Source organism: Scardinius erythrophthalmus (genome assembly GCF_964197995.2).
Source record: "Scardinius erythrophthalmus genome assembly, chromosome: 25".
Classification (NCBI taxonomy): domain Eukaryota; kingdom Metazoa; phylum Chordata; class Actinopteri; order Cypriniformes; family Leuciscidae; genus Scardinius; species Scardinius erythrophthalmus.
Window position 1 is genome coordinate 5,434,619 of NC_138245.1, and position 17,911 is coordinate 5,452,529.

The following is a 17,911-nucleotide window of genomic DNA, read 5'->3' on the forward strand; positions in this document are numbered from 1 at the left end:
AGAGAGCCGACCGCAAACATTACTCCACTGCCACGTACAGAAGCACCGCGTCATTCGCGGATTTATGAGCGCGAGGTGCTCAAGCGCTCTCCCCACTCGCGCGAGTCGCGTTTTAAAATGCCCCGTCCATCTGTCTGACAGCGCGCAGGACCATTGCTGTTTAATCAAGCAAGCGTTATTGCCCCCTAAACCCCTCCCGAGAAGCCTTTTCTTCCAGCTCTCACACTCTCTAACAAGTGGATGGATTGCATGAGGTATTCCACTTGTTAAGGATTTCATTTTTTTATTTTAAATCTAACAAACTTTAAAATATTTTTCAAAAATCCTTAATTTTAAAACAAATTAAGATAAAATGCCCTTATTGTTTCTACCATGACAAGTTACTCCACCTAAACTAGATGAACCTTAATTAGTGCCATAAGATCAATTTATTTTGCTTATAACATTAGTAGAGCATTTAATTTAGAAAGCAATGTATTACGAAATATTACAAATATATTGTAAAATTATATACAATAACATGTTTGTAATAAATATAATATAATATTAATAACTAATATGTTTGTGTGTGTGTATAAAAATGTATTACAAAATATTACAAATAGATTGTAGATTGTGTCCACCAAATTCAATTCAGTTTGGTGTAACCAATATGCAAATGTTAATTTCTGTGTGTGTGTGTGTGTTTGTGACAAGAAAACTATGAAATGGAAAATATGAACTTTTTACGTCAAGGTCAAAAAGTTAGAAAATGTGTGATATTTTAATATTTTTTATGTCAAATGGAGTAACTCCATAAAAAAAATATATATATATTTTATATTTTTTATTACATTTAAAATAATAATAGTAAATATTAAAATAAAAGTAATGATAAATAATGGAAAATATTTAATGTTTTTTTTTCTTGATATTACGTCATTACATTTTTGTTGAAAATAGAATAAACTTTTTTGGTATAAATGCATGAAACATTAATAAGATTACATTTCTAAGAAATTGGCACGTGTTTTCAAGTAGATTTAGAAAAGATTTCTCCTTTTCATCATCTCAAACATGCTTTGAGGTAAAAGTGAAACTGCATATTTTGCAAGTAAAATTATTTGCCAAATCCTTCAACACAAAGAAACAAAATTGCTTATGTTTCCATATAGCTTATGAAATAATTGCGAAATGCAATCTGCTTCACAGTCCTTTATTCGCCACGTTTTGTGCTCTATGTTAGCACCGCATGCTCATACACACACCTAGTGCAGCTGAGTCTGCGAAACAGCGTAACTGTGAGAGACTGAGAAAGAGAAACCCCAAGGGTGCCACAAGAGCGTTACATGTGAATAAAAGACCAGTGTGAGAGGAGTGAGTTAGTGTGTGTGCATGTGTTAGGAGTGACAGATGCAACACGAGGAGGTAGTAAAGCAGTGAGGTGGTGGGACGGCCAGAGAGATCGTAACTCTTCACATTGAAGAGACACTGTTCAGGCATCTCTGAAGATAAATCATCTGATAAATCTACAGGATGCTTCCGCCCACGGCTTCGCTCAGGAATCGCAGCTGGCCGCGTTCACTGTCGGCTTATATGTAATTTATAAAGAAAATGTTTTGGATATATAGTTTACATTTTCTGAAGATTTTGTCTATGCTCACTGAGACAATGGCAGGATGCTGCTTATGATTGTCAGATGTTATGGTGCTCTGATTGGTTTTTAGCGTGTCGCTATGTATTGCTAGGTGGTTGCTACAGGGCGAGGTCAGTGTAGCACACGTCTTGGGCTTGGAGGAGTCTGTACAGGCCCTCGCCAAGGGGGGGCATTCGGGAAAAGTGCCCGCCCAGGTGACACAATGTGTCCCCTAATAGTATGGTCATTCAGCGAACTTACTACTAACAGCAAAAAACATGATTTTTTTGGTTGATTTGTATGGTGGCTGAGAGAGCTCAACATGCTGCAGCTGAAGAAAACACATGCAAATAAAAAAACACCAGCAAATTAAGAAAACATCATCAGTTTGACAACACATACTCACAACACAACCAAATACAGAAAGGACTGCAAATAGAACACACATATGATCTGGATGTTAAAATTATAAAAAAAACTCACCAGGTCATTTACAACACCACTAAGGAGAACACTGAACAATAAGCAGGTTTGTCACTTGTTGGGGTTCCCTTGAACCCCTTCCACATTGCCTTGTGAGTATTTGCAGCGCTTTTCTGTATTTGGTTGCGTTGTGAGTTTTTGCAGTGCGTTTCTGTATTTGGTTGCGTTGTGAGTATGTGCAGTGCGTTTCTGTATTTGGTTGCGTTGTGAGTATTTGCAGCACGTTTCTGTATTTGGTTGCGTTGTGAGTATTTGCAGCACGTTTCTGTATTTGGTTGCGTTGTGAGTATTTGCAGCGCGTTTCTGTATTTGGTTGCATTGTGAGTTTTTGCAGCATGTTTCTGTATTTGGTTGCGTTGTGAGTATTTGCAGTGCGTTTCTGTATTTGGTTGCGTTGTGAGTATTTGCAGTGCGTTTCTGTATATGGTTGCATTGTGAGTATTTGCAGCACATTTCTGTATTTGGTTGCGTTGTGAGTATTTGCAGCAGTTTCTGTATTTGGTTGCGTTGTGAGTATTTGCAGTGCGTTTCTGTATTTGGTTGCGTTGTGAATTTTTGCAGCATGTTTCTGTATATGGTTGCATTGTGAGTATTTGCAGCACGTTTCTGTATTTGGTTGCGTTGTGAGTATTTGCAGTGCGTTTCTGTATTTGGTTGCGTTGTGAGTTTTTGCAGCGCGTTTGTGTATTTGGTTGCGTTGTGAGTATTTGTAGTGCGTTTTTGTATTTGGTGTTGTTGTGAGTTTTTGCAGCGCGTTTATGTATTTGGTTGCGTTGTGAGTATTTTCAGCGCTTTTCCGTATTTGGTTGCATTGTGAGTATTTGCAGTGAGTTTCTGTATTTGGTTGCGTTGTGAGTATTTGCAGTGAGTTTCTGTATTTGGTTGCGTTGTGAGTATTTGCAGTGCGTTTCTGTATTTGGTTGCGTTGTGAGTTTTTGCAGCACGTTTCTGTATTTGGTTGCGTTGTGAGTATTTTCAGCGCTTTTCCGTATTTGGTTGCATTGTGACATGTAAATTGAAACTATTTCAAGGAAATCTATTTAAATGTGTTTTTAAAGGGTAAGCGCATCTCCTTATCCTTACACTTGAGTTGGTTCACCATCCACCTAAATTCATATTTAAAGCATTATAACACAAAACAGAACTTGAAACATAGGCACAATGTTTTGTTACAATTTTACTCGCATCGGAATTTGTTGCACACGTGTAAACACAAAAATCCGCACAAGATACAATTTTAACGCATCCGTTCTGAGCCACTTCCAAAAGTGGTTTTTAATCAGATGTACAGACGATATCTGGACATTTGACCTGCATCTAAGTAAGGGATAATGTACATCTCAGAATAAACCCTGACAGGGTGATCAGGACCCCGTCGTGAAACAAAAAATCCCCCCACCGTTACTTAAAATAAACATTAAATTAAAGATAAACAAATCTTTATTTCAGCTAGTTGCCAAACATGCCAAATATATATAAAACAGTATCTCAATGGCACTAAAATAACACTCTGTGATTAACATTTTCTCACAGGCTGTGTGACTGAACTTGGTAAAAATGTTTATCACCCCTCGGGGTCAACATGTCACCTGACAACATGCTGTTTTGTGGAAGTGGGCAGAACATACGGGACGGAACGTACTGCACGCTTTAAGCTTATTATTGACTTTACAGCTGTTCTCTTTCTCCCAAATTAGTTTCTCACTCTCTTTCATCCGCAGGTCAAATGTTCCTCGCTCTTTTCTTTAGCCGTTTGGCAACCTACTTTTCTTTGTAATTCAAATTCCCTTTTTTGTTACACAATTATTTTTGTCCCTGTACTCTGGCTGTCTCTAACTGCTTTTCCTTTATACATAAACTAATGTACTAAAGAACAGGGGAGGTAAGAGTTTTACATTTTTTATATATATAAAATATAAATATTATATATTTTATATATAAATATTTGTGCAACAGAGTCACTCTTAAAGAGACAGGTCACCAAAAAATGAAGTTCGATGCACAAATTATGTTATGACTGGTCACAAAACATAAAAAAATTGTGATGAAAAAGATAGCTTTGATAGCTTGGACGGAGGGGAAAATGAATAAGAACTTTTATTATGCTTTTGTACCATTAATACAAAGCTATCCAAGTCTTGTCCCCACACAAAGAAGTCCAAATGAGTCTATGTGACTGGCAAAAGCAGCTTGGATGTGGACAAAAACAGGATGGCACATCAAATTGCTCTGCTGAGGCTCCTAACAGATTTTGTCATGTAAATGTTTACCTCATGTTGGCCTCTAAAATCTTGTTGTTGTTGTTGTAACAGAAACAGGAGGTTCAATTCATCTGCAAGTCATGTTCTAGATCAGCGATTCCCAAACTGTGGTCCGCGGACCACTAGTGGTCCGTGAGGGTACTGCAGGTGGTCCGTGGAAAGGCAAAATGAAATATAAAATAATATTTTTTTTACCTTCATTTTACCAGGAAATTCACATACAAAAAAGTAAAAAGAATATGTAGGCCTATATTGATGTAACATTTTAATTAAATTGTCAAGTTATTGTGTGATTACTAAAAAAGCCTAGTGGTGTTCGGCCGTGACATTCAAGTTTGTGCCGTTAGAACCACAACATTGGTTCGGTGGATAGCAACAGGTTCTCTGAAGAGAAAAAGGGCAGAGGCAAATATTATCTCATTATCACATCACACGCATATCCTTTAATGGTGCGTTCACACCGGACGAAATTTCGCTTCAAACTTTTGTTTTGACGCGGGAATTGATACAAAGTGGTCAAGCGTATCACTAGACGCGGCAGGCGCGATTTTGACATATGATCCCTTTTTGAATTTGACGCGCTCGCGTCCGGTGTGAACGCACAGTTAGGCATAGGCACTTTATATGAAACGAAATGTTTATAAATGGAATGAAAAAGGCCTGTTATTATTTTAATTTCCAGTTAGTTTCTTGATCTCGCGTTTCTGAAATGTTTTGCGGATGTGCTGTTTAGTGGACAAACTCAAGCCTAGGTACTTTTTGAGGAGTTGTAAAATTCTGAAGATTAATAATCCCCTAAAATCACCAAAGGTTTTGAAATGTTGACTATATTCCAGTGTTCTTATTACTGTATAGATTTCATACTCCATTGCTATGGAAATAAGCCTGTTGTTCAAATGAACCTGATTATGCCCTCGGCCTCGGGCGCTTGAGTAAATAAATAAATTAAATATGTGGCAGCCGTTGTGTGCAGTAAACTTTCTTTTAACAAGTCTGTTGTACTGATGTGATGACCAATGATAGTTTTAGAGCTAGTAAGCCTATTTAGAGGTGCAGATTAATTCAGGTAGGACTCTGTGTAGACATATTTTATTATGTGTATTATGAGGTGGTCCGCGAAAATTCTTGATTACAAATAGTGGTCCACACACAAAAAAAGTTTGAAAACCCCTGTTCTAGATAACAGTCTTGCCCTGCAGACAATCACACTCACACGTGTGCACTTGAGTGTGCAGCGCTCTTGAATCAAGCTCCGCCTGTTCGGGACAGTTGGTGGCACTAATTTGTCCATGTTTTTGGCGCGCCAACTCTTGCCCTCCCTAAGCATGGGGTCTCTGCCATCTGCTATGTTTAGCGGTGTTGGCCAGGGCAGAAGTAGGCAAAGTGCCCACTGAGACACTTCCAGACCTCGGCTGACTCGAGAGTCTCAACACAGACATACCTGGAGCTGCATGTTAGTTGCATCGCATGAATTTAATACGAAATTTTTTAATATATAATTACCAATACAAGATTATGTCAAACAATTTAAGAGTTTTCTTGTCAATAATTTTTTTCTTTTAAAACCCCATCCATTTTGACGCGGAAGGCATACATACAGTTGTGGTCAGCGTAAAAAAAGTACTATTTTTAAATAATTTATATGAAATATATATTTTCCAAAACAAGTTTTACTCTAAAACTGTGAGAAAATCAAAGCCAAAAATCTAAAGAAGTTGTGTTCCAAATTTGAGGTTGATTTCTCAAAAAAAATGAGCTTTCAGTAAGTATTTGTTTGGATGCAGTACCAAACGCTTCCATTAGATGAAATTAGTCTCCCATTCATTTCCAATCTGCTAATTTTTGACCAGGAGGAGCACAGCACAAGTGTGACTTTTTTTCAGAACCATTTAATCTTTTCGAATCATGTCCATGATTTTTGTTTGTGTTCACATAGCAAGTGCCAAAACTTTTATCAAGTTTCTTACCATTCCGATGAAGTAAAAAAATGATTTAAAAGAAAAAAAAAAATTTCTGTCAAAAATTACAAAACAGCACCAGAGGGTTAAAAGGGGGCAAGTGTAGTAATATGATAACATTTAAAACCTTGAGATTTTTTGCAAATTCGCTCATTAATGAGAAGTTATTGATCAGATACGATATGGTTTTAGTTGAAAAATACTACGTGAATACTACGTATTACATTATGGTGGTAATGAAGCTTTTTTTCTTTATTATGATAGTGATACCACGTGACTTTATGCCACCCAAAAGTTTAAATTATAAAAAAAAATCTCTTAAAATAGACCATTAAGTCATTGTATGTATGAGCTACATTTTAATGTATTTTTTAATCAATTTACAAATTAAAATCATGTCTTTTATCCACAAACCAACTCTTTTAAATTTGTAAATTTATGTTAAAATACTTCTTCCTAGTTTCTATCCTTAACAGCACACATCTGAAATCAACAACGCTGTCTCATCTCTCGTGAGAACAGCAAACACACGAAGAGTGAAGGTGTTGTGCATTGATTCATTTGGAATATGAGTCTAGACTGTAAGAGAGCGAGAATTAATGAGAGAGAGAGAGAGAGAGAGAGAGAGAGAGAGAGAGAGAGAGAGATTTGTGATATTTACATTTTTGCAGACTCATTTCATTATTATCCTCTGCTTATAATAAAATATGAGTTTACTAAGATTTTAAGTGGTATAAATATGAATATGAGTTGAAGAGCCTTGGTTCCACATACAAAAGAAGAGGAAGTCCATAGAAAAATCAGTTTTTGGATTTCAATAGAGTTTCATAAGCTCCTTAGAGCTCTGCTGAGATGAAATTCCCAAGTGTCCCAGTGACGCAGAAGCTCGCGGGTGAGGAGGAAGGTTCGGCCTCACGTGGCTCTGACAGCCTCAAAACACATGGAAATTAATTTCTGGTGGCAGCTTTTTGTCAAAAGACTTATTTTTGATAATACGTACTCTCTAAAGTATATGTAATTTACAATGCTGCTGTAGAAACATTAAATAGACACCTGCTGCTCTGAAAATGTCTTTTCCAGGGAAAAATTCTTCTTTGATTGTAACTAGAAGGAACGAAACAACCTGAACGGCACAAATGTTGTACTGTGCATGTAATTCTGTGACGTCACCATCTCCCCCTCCTACTCACACACACACACCGATTACACCAAACAGGGCATGTGACTGCCATAAAGCAAATCTTTATAGATTATGAATCAATTCATCCCTAAGGCTGACTGAACTATATTATATATTATCACATGGCTTGGTTGAATTCTAATGTAGAATGCGGTGTGTTATTTCTTGATAACAGACCGCTGCTAAGTATAACACACCGTTGCCATGAAAAACAGAGCGTTGCTATGGACGCAGGATTCTAACCGTAGAGACGGAACAGACTATTTTCTTTAGCGGAAGCAATACAATCGTTTTTAAATCAATAAACTCCTTTTTAAATCAATATTTTGTCAAATTATTGATTTATTTGTTAGGTAGCCATGTAATAAGCAGGATAATGTAGAGCGAGGCGGTCCCCGACGCGAGCCTGTCGGGGTTGTATTCGCTATAACAACCGCCTTACTCTACATTATCCCTTACGTACGGAATAAGGAATATTCATTTAAAAATTCTATTAGGTGACGTTTACACGACAATGTCGTTTTGGGGGCCTGAGAAGCAAACTTTCAAAATCGGGTTTCAAAGTGCACGTTTTTAAAACACTATACCATTATCGCCTCCATGTAAACTACAAAAAAAAAAAAAAAAAAAAAAAAAAAAAAGTGCGCGCAGTGTTTCTTTACAAAGTGACATCGCCATCTACTGGTCTGGCTGCAGAATGCAGTGTTTTTGCAGATCCGTGTGAACGGGATCATTTTGACATTTTGTCGTCTGTACACAAACAACAAAAAAGGAAAAACTTTATAATTTTTAGTTTATCGTTGTGGTGTAAACACCCTAAGATTACATTTAATAGTTTTATTAAATTATTACTGTTACAAGATTATAATATTCAGTATTGAATAAAGTAAAAAAAAAAAATTTTTAGATTACATTTAATAATGTTTTTTATTAGTGATAACTTATTTAGCAACTAGAGAGAACCAATAAATGACAGATAAAATTTATTCTATTTTGTTTAAATGAAACCTAAAATATTTTGTCTAAAATGCAAATATAACACTAAAAACTAAAATTAGTTAAGTGAATTAAGGCGTCACAACATAATATATGGTATGGAAAAAATAAACTTTATGTTAAAATTGGATTAAGATTGCATTTAGCCGTGTTATTAAATTACTAGGGTTTTTAAAGATTATCTTTTCAGTTGAGTGACAATGACCAGATCTGTTTGTTAAAAACGGCTATATAATTCCTTAACAAAATATATTTTTTATAAAATAATCCAGAATACAGTTTCATGGTAGGCACGGCATATTAGTGGCTGGTAGATTTCCTCAATTTACTGCCCATTGGTTAGAATTGTTTTCCTTTTGGACTCTGGTTATTTTCCAAACCAAGAGCAAAATGAGGATTGTCACCATTCATTGGTCTGTCTATGCCAGGGTGAGAATTCATCCTGTCGATTAGGAAAAATGGACTCACCTGTATCAAAGTCTGGAGGTGGGTGGCACAGCGAGATCAGACAGTGAGGAAAAAGAGAAAGAAAATTAGTCTCTTATTGTTCAGCTTTGATCATTTTTCCAATTCACTGCATGCATGCATTGATAAACAACTGTGCACAGTTCTGAATAAACCACATCCATTATCTTGGTAATGGACATTAGATCATTAACGGAGGCAAACTGCCCCGTCCAGATCCCAATGATCAATGCAAATAGTCCCTGCGCTGTCACAAAATTATGATTGATGATCTCTCCATCACTGCGAGGTGTTTAGATCTATTTTAGAATTGGTTTCTGCCTTCACACACACAACTCCGATTCAATTAAATCTGCTTTTGTCTAGAAATGTGTTATCAATACTGGTATCTGTACAAAGACAAGCTGAGATAAAGATTCAGGGTCGCATGGAAAAGTCAGAGTTTCTGGCTCGGGTCTGTTGGCAGCGATGCCCTGCTGGCTAGCAGTGTGCTAGCAGATGGACGTTAGCGAGTGTGTGTGTGTGTGTGTGTGTGTGTGTGTGTGTGTCTTGAGGGCCAAATTCCCGCAGAGATCTGGACAGGGCAGGACATCATCCTTTATTGATATGGTGATGAAGCACTTTGAACAAAAGGCACTACAAACAAACAGATGTGAACATACGAGGCTGAAGCACAAACACACACAAACACATGAAGGTAGAGTCTTTCTTCTGGAGTTATCACTAGCGGCCGAGTTCCTCAGACACGCTGACGTTTATGCGAACTGTCAGATGAGCACGAACATGACAGCAAAAGGCTTGAGCGAGAGGACAATATTATGACAGGAAGTGTGTCACTGCTTCAGAGGAAATAACTTTACCTGACACCTGATTCTCAGCAGAAAAACTTTTTTATTTTAGGATTAATAATTCAGAAGTCACCTAGATCTGTCTAGTCAAATTAAACTGAGGATCTGAGGAGGGAAGATTTTATGGGATGTGGGTTTGTGAAATAGTTGTTTTGTTCGTTTGATGTCTTGAAATAACGTCATATCACCCATTATGGAAAGAGGCAGTTAGAAGAAGAGGAGAAAGAGACATAATGAAGAATTAAAAGAAAGAGTGAGATATGGAAAGATGTGTAAAATGAGGAAGGACACAGGAGAGAAAGCAGATGTTCTCACTCTTTGCTGTATGGTGGCGTGTTTGTGCTCCATCTCTCTCTTCTCCATTGCAGAATCTATGACCAGCTGATCCAACTGAAACACAAACGACATTGGGTTATAAAGTTGATTTTGTTTTATATCTATTTATATCTATCTATATATATATATATATATATATATATATATATATATATCTATTATATCTATATCTATTTATATCCTTTTACAATATATATATATATATATATATATATATATATATATATATATATATATATATATATATATATATATATATAAGCTTTATTTTAGTTTTATAATATATACGTTTACCATAATTAATCATGTGAAATGTGCTTTCATGTGCAAAGCTCAATGCCAGTATTTTATGATATTAATAATGCGTCCAATAACTAAAATGTAGATTTTTTTTTTAATTGTTATTGCTCTTTGACACAGTAAGCAGTGAATGATTTTTTAAACTTATTACATATGTTACCGGCAAAGTGTGAAATCCCGGTATTGTATAGAATGCCTAGGCAATGTATAGAATGCCTGATGGTTTTTGGCAAAAATACATTACCTAATTCTATACATTACCTAGGCATTCTATAGAATGCCAGATTACACACTTTGCCGGTAACATATACATTTATTACTATGATTATTTATAATTTTATTTTTAATTATAATTTAGTTTATTATTATTATTATTTTACATTTTAACTTATAATAATACCAATAATAATAATAATTAAAGCTGCAAGCAGCATTTATCGGGGTTCAAGCATTTAAGGCCTTTAAGCACATAAGCATTTAAGACATTAAGTTTTATTTGTAAAGCTTTTAACCACTGAAATAATAGATGGAAAAGACCATTTACAGCCAAAACAGGCAATTTACCATAGGAAATATATGGTTTTCAAAGCTTTTTAACAGTTATAGCGCCACCTATCGTACGATCTTCATGAAATTTTACATGCTTGTTTAGACTGTTATGGTACATATGCTCACCAATTTTTGTGAAGTTCTGAGTTTTCGTTTAGGATTTATAGGCTTTTAAATGCATTTTGCCACGCCCATTTTCATTATGACCCAATATACCCATGCGAAAAATGCTAAAGTTGAACTTTTTTTGATAATTATTGATCTAGAGAGTCCAGAGAATTACCCTAGACTGGTCTTGTTCCGATCGGGCAAAAAACCTAGGACTAGTTCGCAAAAGTAGGTTTTTAACATAATTGCGAATATTTAATGAACGGTTTGATTGACAGCAATGGTTCTTGAGGCAAAGTTGTTCAGCATGAGCAGATCTATCAAATGATATGCATTTTGTGACAATAAGTGTAACACCACGTGATTACAGAGCCATAAAACTCGTTAGCGCCAACTAGTGGCCGATTTCTTTCAAAATTCTTACAGACCTCTAGGGCCATGAGTTGAACATGCCCATCGAGTTTCGTTCCGATCGGCCTCCGTTAACCTTGTCTAATAGGTGCTCAAATTTCATTGGTCGATGGCGGCCATGTTTTTCGAGATACGCCAAAGTCCTCATAGACATACATGGCACCTTGGACCAAGACACTGCATACCAATTTTCAAGTCAATCGGACAAACGGTCACGTGGTCATAGCCCTTTTCATGTTTTTTTTCATGTTATAGCGCCACCTAGTGATCAATCGTCGACATTTTTTTACTATGACCCCAGATTGAACTCTTACACATGTGTACCAAGTTTGGTGAAGATATCTCATTTCCTTTTCGAGTTATAGCCATTTTAGTAAAATAGGCTCCTCCCACAACATTAATTTATCACCCCCTAGCGACCAGGAATCGAAATTTCGACTTTTTTTCGATAATTATTGATCTTCAGACTCCAAAGAACATTTCTGCACTGCTTTGGTTCCGATCGGGTGAAAAACCAGGGACTAGTTCGCAAAAGTAGGTTTTTGACAAAATTCAAAATGGCGGAAAAATTTGCATACCTGAAATAAAATCGGAGATATACGTTTTGACCTTCAGGCGTCCAGCTTTCCAATGATATAGGACACTTGAGTCTACGACATACGGTCTAGGAGTTATGAGCAGTTCCGCGCTTTTGGTTGCTATAGCGCCACCTATGGGCCAATCTGGGTCATACTTTGATAGGTTCTCCCCAAATTGAGGACTACCATTTGGCCAAGTTTCAAGGTTCCAGCTCTTACGGTTTGGGCTGCACGATGCGTTTTAGGGGAGAATAATAATAATAATAATAATTAAAGCTGCAAGCAGCATTTATCGGGGTTCAAGCATTTAAGGCCTTTAGGCACATAAGCATTTAAGACATTAAGATTTATTTAGAAAGCTTTTAACCACTGAAATAATAGATGGAAAAGTCCATTTACAGCCAATACAGGCAATTTACCATAGGAAATATGTTTTTTAAAGCTTTTTAACAGTTATAGCACCATCTATAGTCCGATCTCCATGAAATTTTGCATGCTTGTTAATGATGTTATGGCACATAAGCTCACCAATTTTCGTGAAGTTCTGAGTTTTTGTTTAGGATTTATAGGCTTTTGAGTGCATTTTGCCACGCCCATTTTCTTTATGACCCAATATACCCATGCGAAAAATGCAAAAGTTCAACTTTTTTTTGATAATTATTGATCTTGAGAGTCCATAGAATTGTCCTAGACTCGTTTGGTTCTGATCGGGCGAAAAACCTAGGACTAGTTCGCAAAAGTAGGTTTTTAACATAATTACGAATATTTAATGAACGGTTTGATTGACAGCAATGGTTCTTGAGGCAAAGTTGTTCAACAAGAGGAGATCTATCAAATGGTATGCATTTTGTGACAATAAGTGTAACACCACGTGATTACAGAGCCATAAAACTCGTTAGCGCCAACTAGTGGCCGATTTCTTTTAAAATTCTTACAGACCTCTAGGGCCATGAGTCGAACATGCCCACCGAGTTTCGTTCCGATAGGCCTCCGTTAACCTTGTCTAATAGGTGCTCAAACTTCATTGGCCGATGGCGGCCATGTTTTTTGAGATACACCAATGTCCTCATAGACATACATGGCACCTTGGACCAAGACACTGCATACCAATTTTCAAGTCAATCGGACTAACGGTCAGGTGGTTATAGCCTGTTTTATGTTTTTTTCATGTTATAGCGCCACCATGTGACCAATCGCCGCGATTTTTTTACCGTGACCTCATATTGACGTCTTACACATGTGTACCAGGTTTGGTTAAAATACCTCTTTTACTTCTGGAGTTATAGCCATTTTAGTAAAATAGGCTCCTCCCACAACGTTAATTTTGCACCCCCTAGCGACCGTGAATCGAAATTTCAACTTTTTTTTGATAATTATTGATATTCAGACTCCAGAGAACAATTCTGCACTGGTTTGGTTCCGATCGGGCAAAAAACCAGGGACTAGTTCGCAAAAGTAGATTTTCGACAAAATTCAAAATGGCGGAAAATTTATCATGGCGGAAATAAAATCGGAGATATACGTTTTGTTCGTCAGGCGTCCAGCTTTCCAATGATATAAGACACTTGAGTCTATGACTTACGGTCTAGGAGTTATGAGCAGTTTCGCGCTTTTGGTTGCTATAGCGCCACCTATGGGCCAATCGGGGTCATAATTTGATAACCTCTCCTCGATTTTTGTACTACCATATGGCAAAGTTTCAAAGCTCTAGCCCTTACGGTTTGGGCTGCACGATGCGTTTTACGGCAGAATAATAATAATAATAATAATAATAAAAATCAGCACAATTACAATAGGGTTTCAGCACTTCGTGCTTGAACCCCTAATAATTAAAGCTGCAAGCAGCATTTAGCGGGGTTCAAGCATTTAGGGTCTTTAAGCACATAAGGCAGTCTAGTGAGTTGTCTGAGTTTTTGTTTAGGATTTACAGGCTTTTGAGTGTTTTTTGCCATACCCATTTTCTAAATGATCCTGTTATGGCTACCCAATGGGTAAAGTTAAAGTTTTTTATATAATTAATAATCTAGAGCTTCCAGAGAATTGTACTGCACTGGTATATTTCCGATCGGGCGAAAAACCTAGGACTAGTTCGCAAAAGTAGGTTTTTAACATAATAGCAAGTATTTAATGAACAAATTGATTGACAGCAGTAGTTCTTGAGGCAAAGTTGTTCAGTATGAGGAGATCTATCAAATGATATGCATCACGTGATTACATAGCCGTAAAACCTGTTAGCGTCAACTAGTGGCTGATTTTTCAAAATTCTTACAGACCTCTAGGGCCACGAGTCGAACATGCCCATCGAGTTTCGTTCTGATCGGCCTCCGTTAAGAGCAAACTAACAGCTTTGAATTAAAATGGTGAGGTATCCTGTTGTAAACATCAACCATGCCTGTTGACAGTTTTGTGGGAAGGGAATGAAAAGTTCTCAAATCCACAGCACAGCCTCAGACATAACATTTATATCCATGATCTGCCATTTTCACTATTGTCCTTGCTTGCTTCTTCACAATACCTGCAGATCTTCTGTTGATTCGGCTGTGCAGGTCCACATTAACACTGCCTGGCCTAGAACATGGACTGGAAAATGCAAATTTGGGGGGTATAAATATTAATGATCCTGACTCCAACGTCACAGTCGGTGTTATGGTGGGATTCACTCATTTTTCAGCGGTCTTTTGCAAACAGGAGATTTACACAAGAAGGAGGAAACAATGGTGTTTGAGGCTCACGGTATGTCAGTTCCATGTCCAGAACTCTTATCATTCAACTATGCCAAGATAAATACAGTTTTCAATTGTATGGCACCTGTAAAATAGATGATTAGTAATATAATGCTTACTTGGAGTCTGAAATGGCTTTAACAAAAGAAGAAAAATAGTCTTAGATTTCTGTTCATTCTAATCATGTACAAATAAAGTAGCACAGTAAGATTACATTTATTTGAATGCATTAGTGAGTGTGTGATTGTGCTGTGTGTGCAGCGTGTCAATACTAAAAGTGAAGGTGTAGTTGATATCTTTGGTGATAATATCTGTAGTAATCATAAAAAAAAACACTTAAGAAATAAAGAATTAAAATTACAAATAATATTCTATTAAGATATGAGTTACAATAACATGATTTGCAATAGTAATAATATCAATAATCTATGCACAATACACACAGATTAGACTATCAGGTCTGTGTTTTACAAAAACATTAGTATTGCAGCCAATGTGAGTCTGTGGGATTTATAAACAGACAAAATATGATTTGAAATGTTATTTTAATGATTTTATTAAGTTTAAACAATATTTCAAATGGAAAAAAAAATTAAAAATAATATTTTAGTGAGCAGAATGAACCAATGAGTGTTCTTCTTCTGGTGGTTAAAATGTAAATGAAAACAATAATACTTAATAATTCTTAATACACTAACCATGCTTGAACACACACATGCACACACATTTTGTTGTAGATGGAGATATTTAAAATAAAAGATAGGTAACAAAATGATAATTGCAAATCTCCTCTGTATAACACCATTTTCAGATTTCAAATTAATCACTGAGAGGCAGAATTGTTCAAACTGAGAGCTCAGTAAAAATGAAGTGATAAACTTTGACAAAACATGACTGTGTTATAATAGGTGATTTTCATGCAAGTAATTTGATATAGTCCAAAAACTAATGCAAAAGCACAGATGAAAATATTTTATTAAGTAGAATGTCCTGCAGAGGGCAGTAGAAGACCACTAATTGACTCACTTTCATTTGAAATACTTTTTTATCCACCAGTAAAACAAAGCAGTTTCTTCATGTTCTTTCCATTAAGCATGCTTACACACACACAGACACACACACAAACCCACACACACACACACACACACACACACACACACACACACACACACACACACACACAAAGACAAATATGTTTTCAATGTTTTTAGGATGTGATATTGTGAAAATATCTTCATCTCCTCATCTTGAACAACTTTGCCTCAAGAATCACTAATGTCAATCTAACCGTTCATAATCATAATAAAAAAAAATAAAATATATACAAATATCATAATAATAAAAAAAACATCATAATAAAAAAGATTGCTTCTTAAAGCATTTGTTTATTTCCAATACTGAAGCGAATTAAAAGATCATGCGTAATCCTGCTGCTCCCTCTAGTGGACAACAGTGGTATTATAGCTTACATTTTACAGTTGAAGTGTTTGAATGAATGGGAATTTGTTTTTTTACTTATATCTCAGGAACCAAAAGGCGAAAAATTCTGAAACTCAGAGCATAGATAGTGCTTGAGGAGCCCTGTTGAATGAGACCATCAATGTGTTTTTGGGCGATTGGGGCTGGGAGTTATGACTGTTATAAGGCATATCTGTTCGGGCTATTATCTCTGGAATGCCCAGGGCAAATAACACCACATTTGAATCGAAGCTAGCCAAGGACGCGCCCTTTCCAACGAGCTCTCACACAATGTTCGGGGTGGTCTGGGTCGGGAGTAATGGCCGTTCAAAATCGGGGGTCCCGCGGATTCGCGATGCGCGGGGGGCGCGCTCCCGAGGCCCGCGACGACACGTTTCGATCAAGAGCCCGGAGAGGTCCTCACCATCAAAATTTGAGCGCGCAACGACTTTCCGTTTTCGAGTTATGAATGGATTTGTATTCGGGGGCGTGGCTTAAATGCCGTTATACTTTCGTTTCATTTCATTCATTTACTTTCGTCCATTTCCATATCTCAGTGTAACACAATTGTCAATAGTAATACTCAATAGATGAGTTTTGACAAAATGTGATTGTAAATGTTAAAATAATGATTTTAAAAAGTCTAAATATGAATTTTATAACAATATTAGGGAGTAGTATGATGAAATGACAGCAGGGGGCAGTAAAATACCACTTATTGGCTTAATATGTCATTATATTCATATAAAATCACCTTTTGAAGAAGTTAAACTTTTTTTCTGATAATTATTGATCTAGAGAGTTCAGAGAATTGTGCTGCACTGGTTTTGAACATTATGATATGAACATTATATGATAAAAGATAGAAGACATCATTTACAGCAAATACAGGCAATTTACCATAGGAAATATATGGTTTTAAAGCGTTTTAACAGTTATAGCGCCAACTATCGTCCGATCTCCATAGAATTTTTCATGCTTGTTAATGATGTTATGTCACATATGCTGACCAATTTTTGTGAAGTTCTGAGTTTTTATTTAGGATTTATAGGCTTTTTAATGTATTTTGACACGCCCGTTTTATAAATGACCCTATTACAGCCATCCAAATGCAAAAGTTCAACTTTTTTTTGATAATTATTGATCTAGAGAGTCCAGAGAATTGTCCTACACTGGTCTGGTTCCGATCGGGCAAAAAACCTAGGACTAGTTCGCAAAAGTAGGTTTTTAACATATTAATGAATAATTAATGAACAGTTTGATTGACAGCAATGGTTCTTGAGGCAAAGTTGTTCAGGATGAGGAGATCTATCAAATGATATGCATATTGTGTGGATATTTGTAACACCACGTGATTACAGAGCCGTAAAACTCGTTAGCGCCAACTAGTGGCCGATTTCTTTCAAAATTCTTACAGACCTTTAGGGCCATGAGCCGAACATGCCCATTGAGTTTCGTTCCGATCGGCCTCCGTTAACCTTGTCTAATAGGTGCTCAAACTTCGTTGGCCGATGGCGGCCATGTTTTTTGAGATACGCCAATGTCCTCATACACATACATGGCACCTTGGACCAAGACACTGCATACCAATTTTCAAGTCAATCGGACTAACGGTCAGGTGGTTATAGCCTGTTTTATGTTT

The 17,911-nt window shown here is 36.5% G+C and overlaps 1 protein-coding gene across 1 annotated transcript in view; it reads right to left on the minus strand.

Moving 5' to 3' along the window:
- The window catches only part of acap3b (ArfGAP with coiled-coil, ankyrin repeat and PH domains 3b), a 90,381-nt gene that overhangs the window by 16,417 nt on the left and 56,053 nt on the right, over positions 1-17,911 (minus strand). The window contains exons 9-10 of the mRNA XM_081358380.1: positions 10,122-10,196; positions 8,962-8,973 (exon numbers count right to left, since the gene is read on the minus strand). Of these exons, the coding sequence (XP_081214506.1) occupies positions 8,962-8,973; positions 10,122-10,196 (87 nt within the window). The remainder of the gene's footprint in view (positions 1-8,961; positions 8,974-10,121; positions 10,197-17,911) is intronic.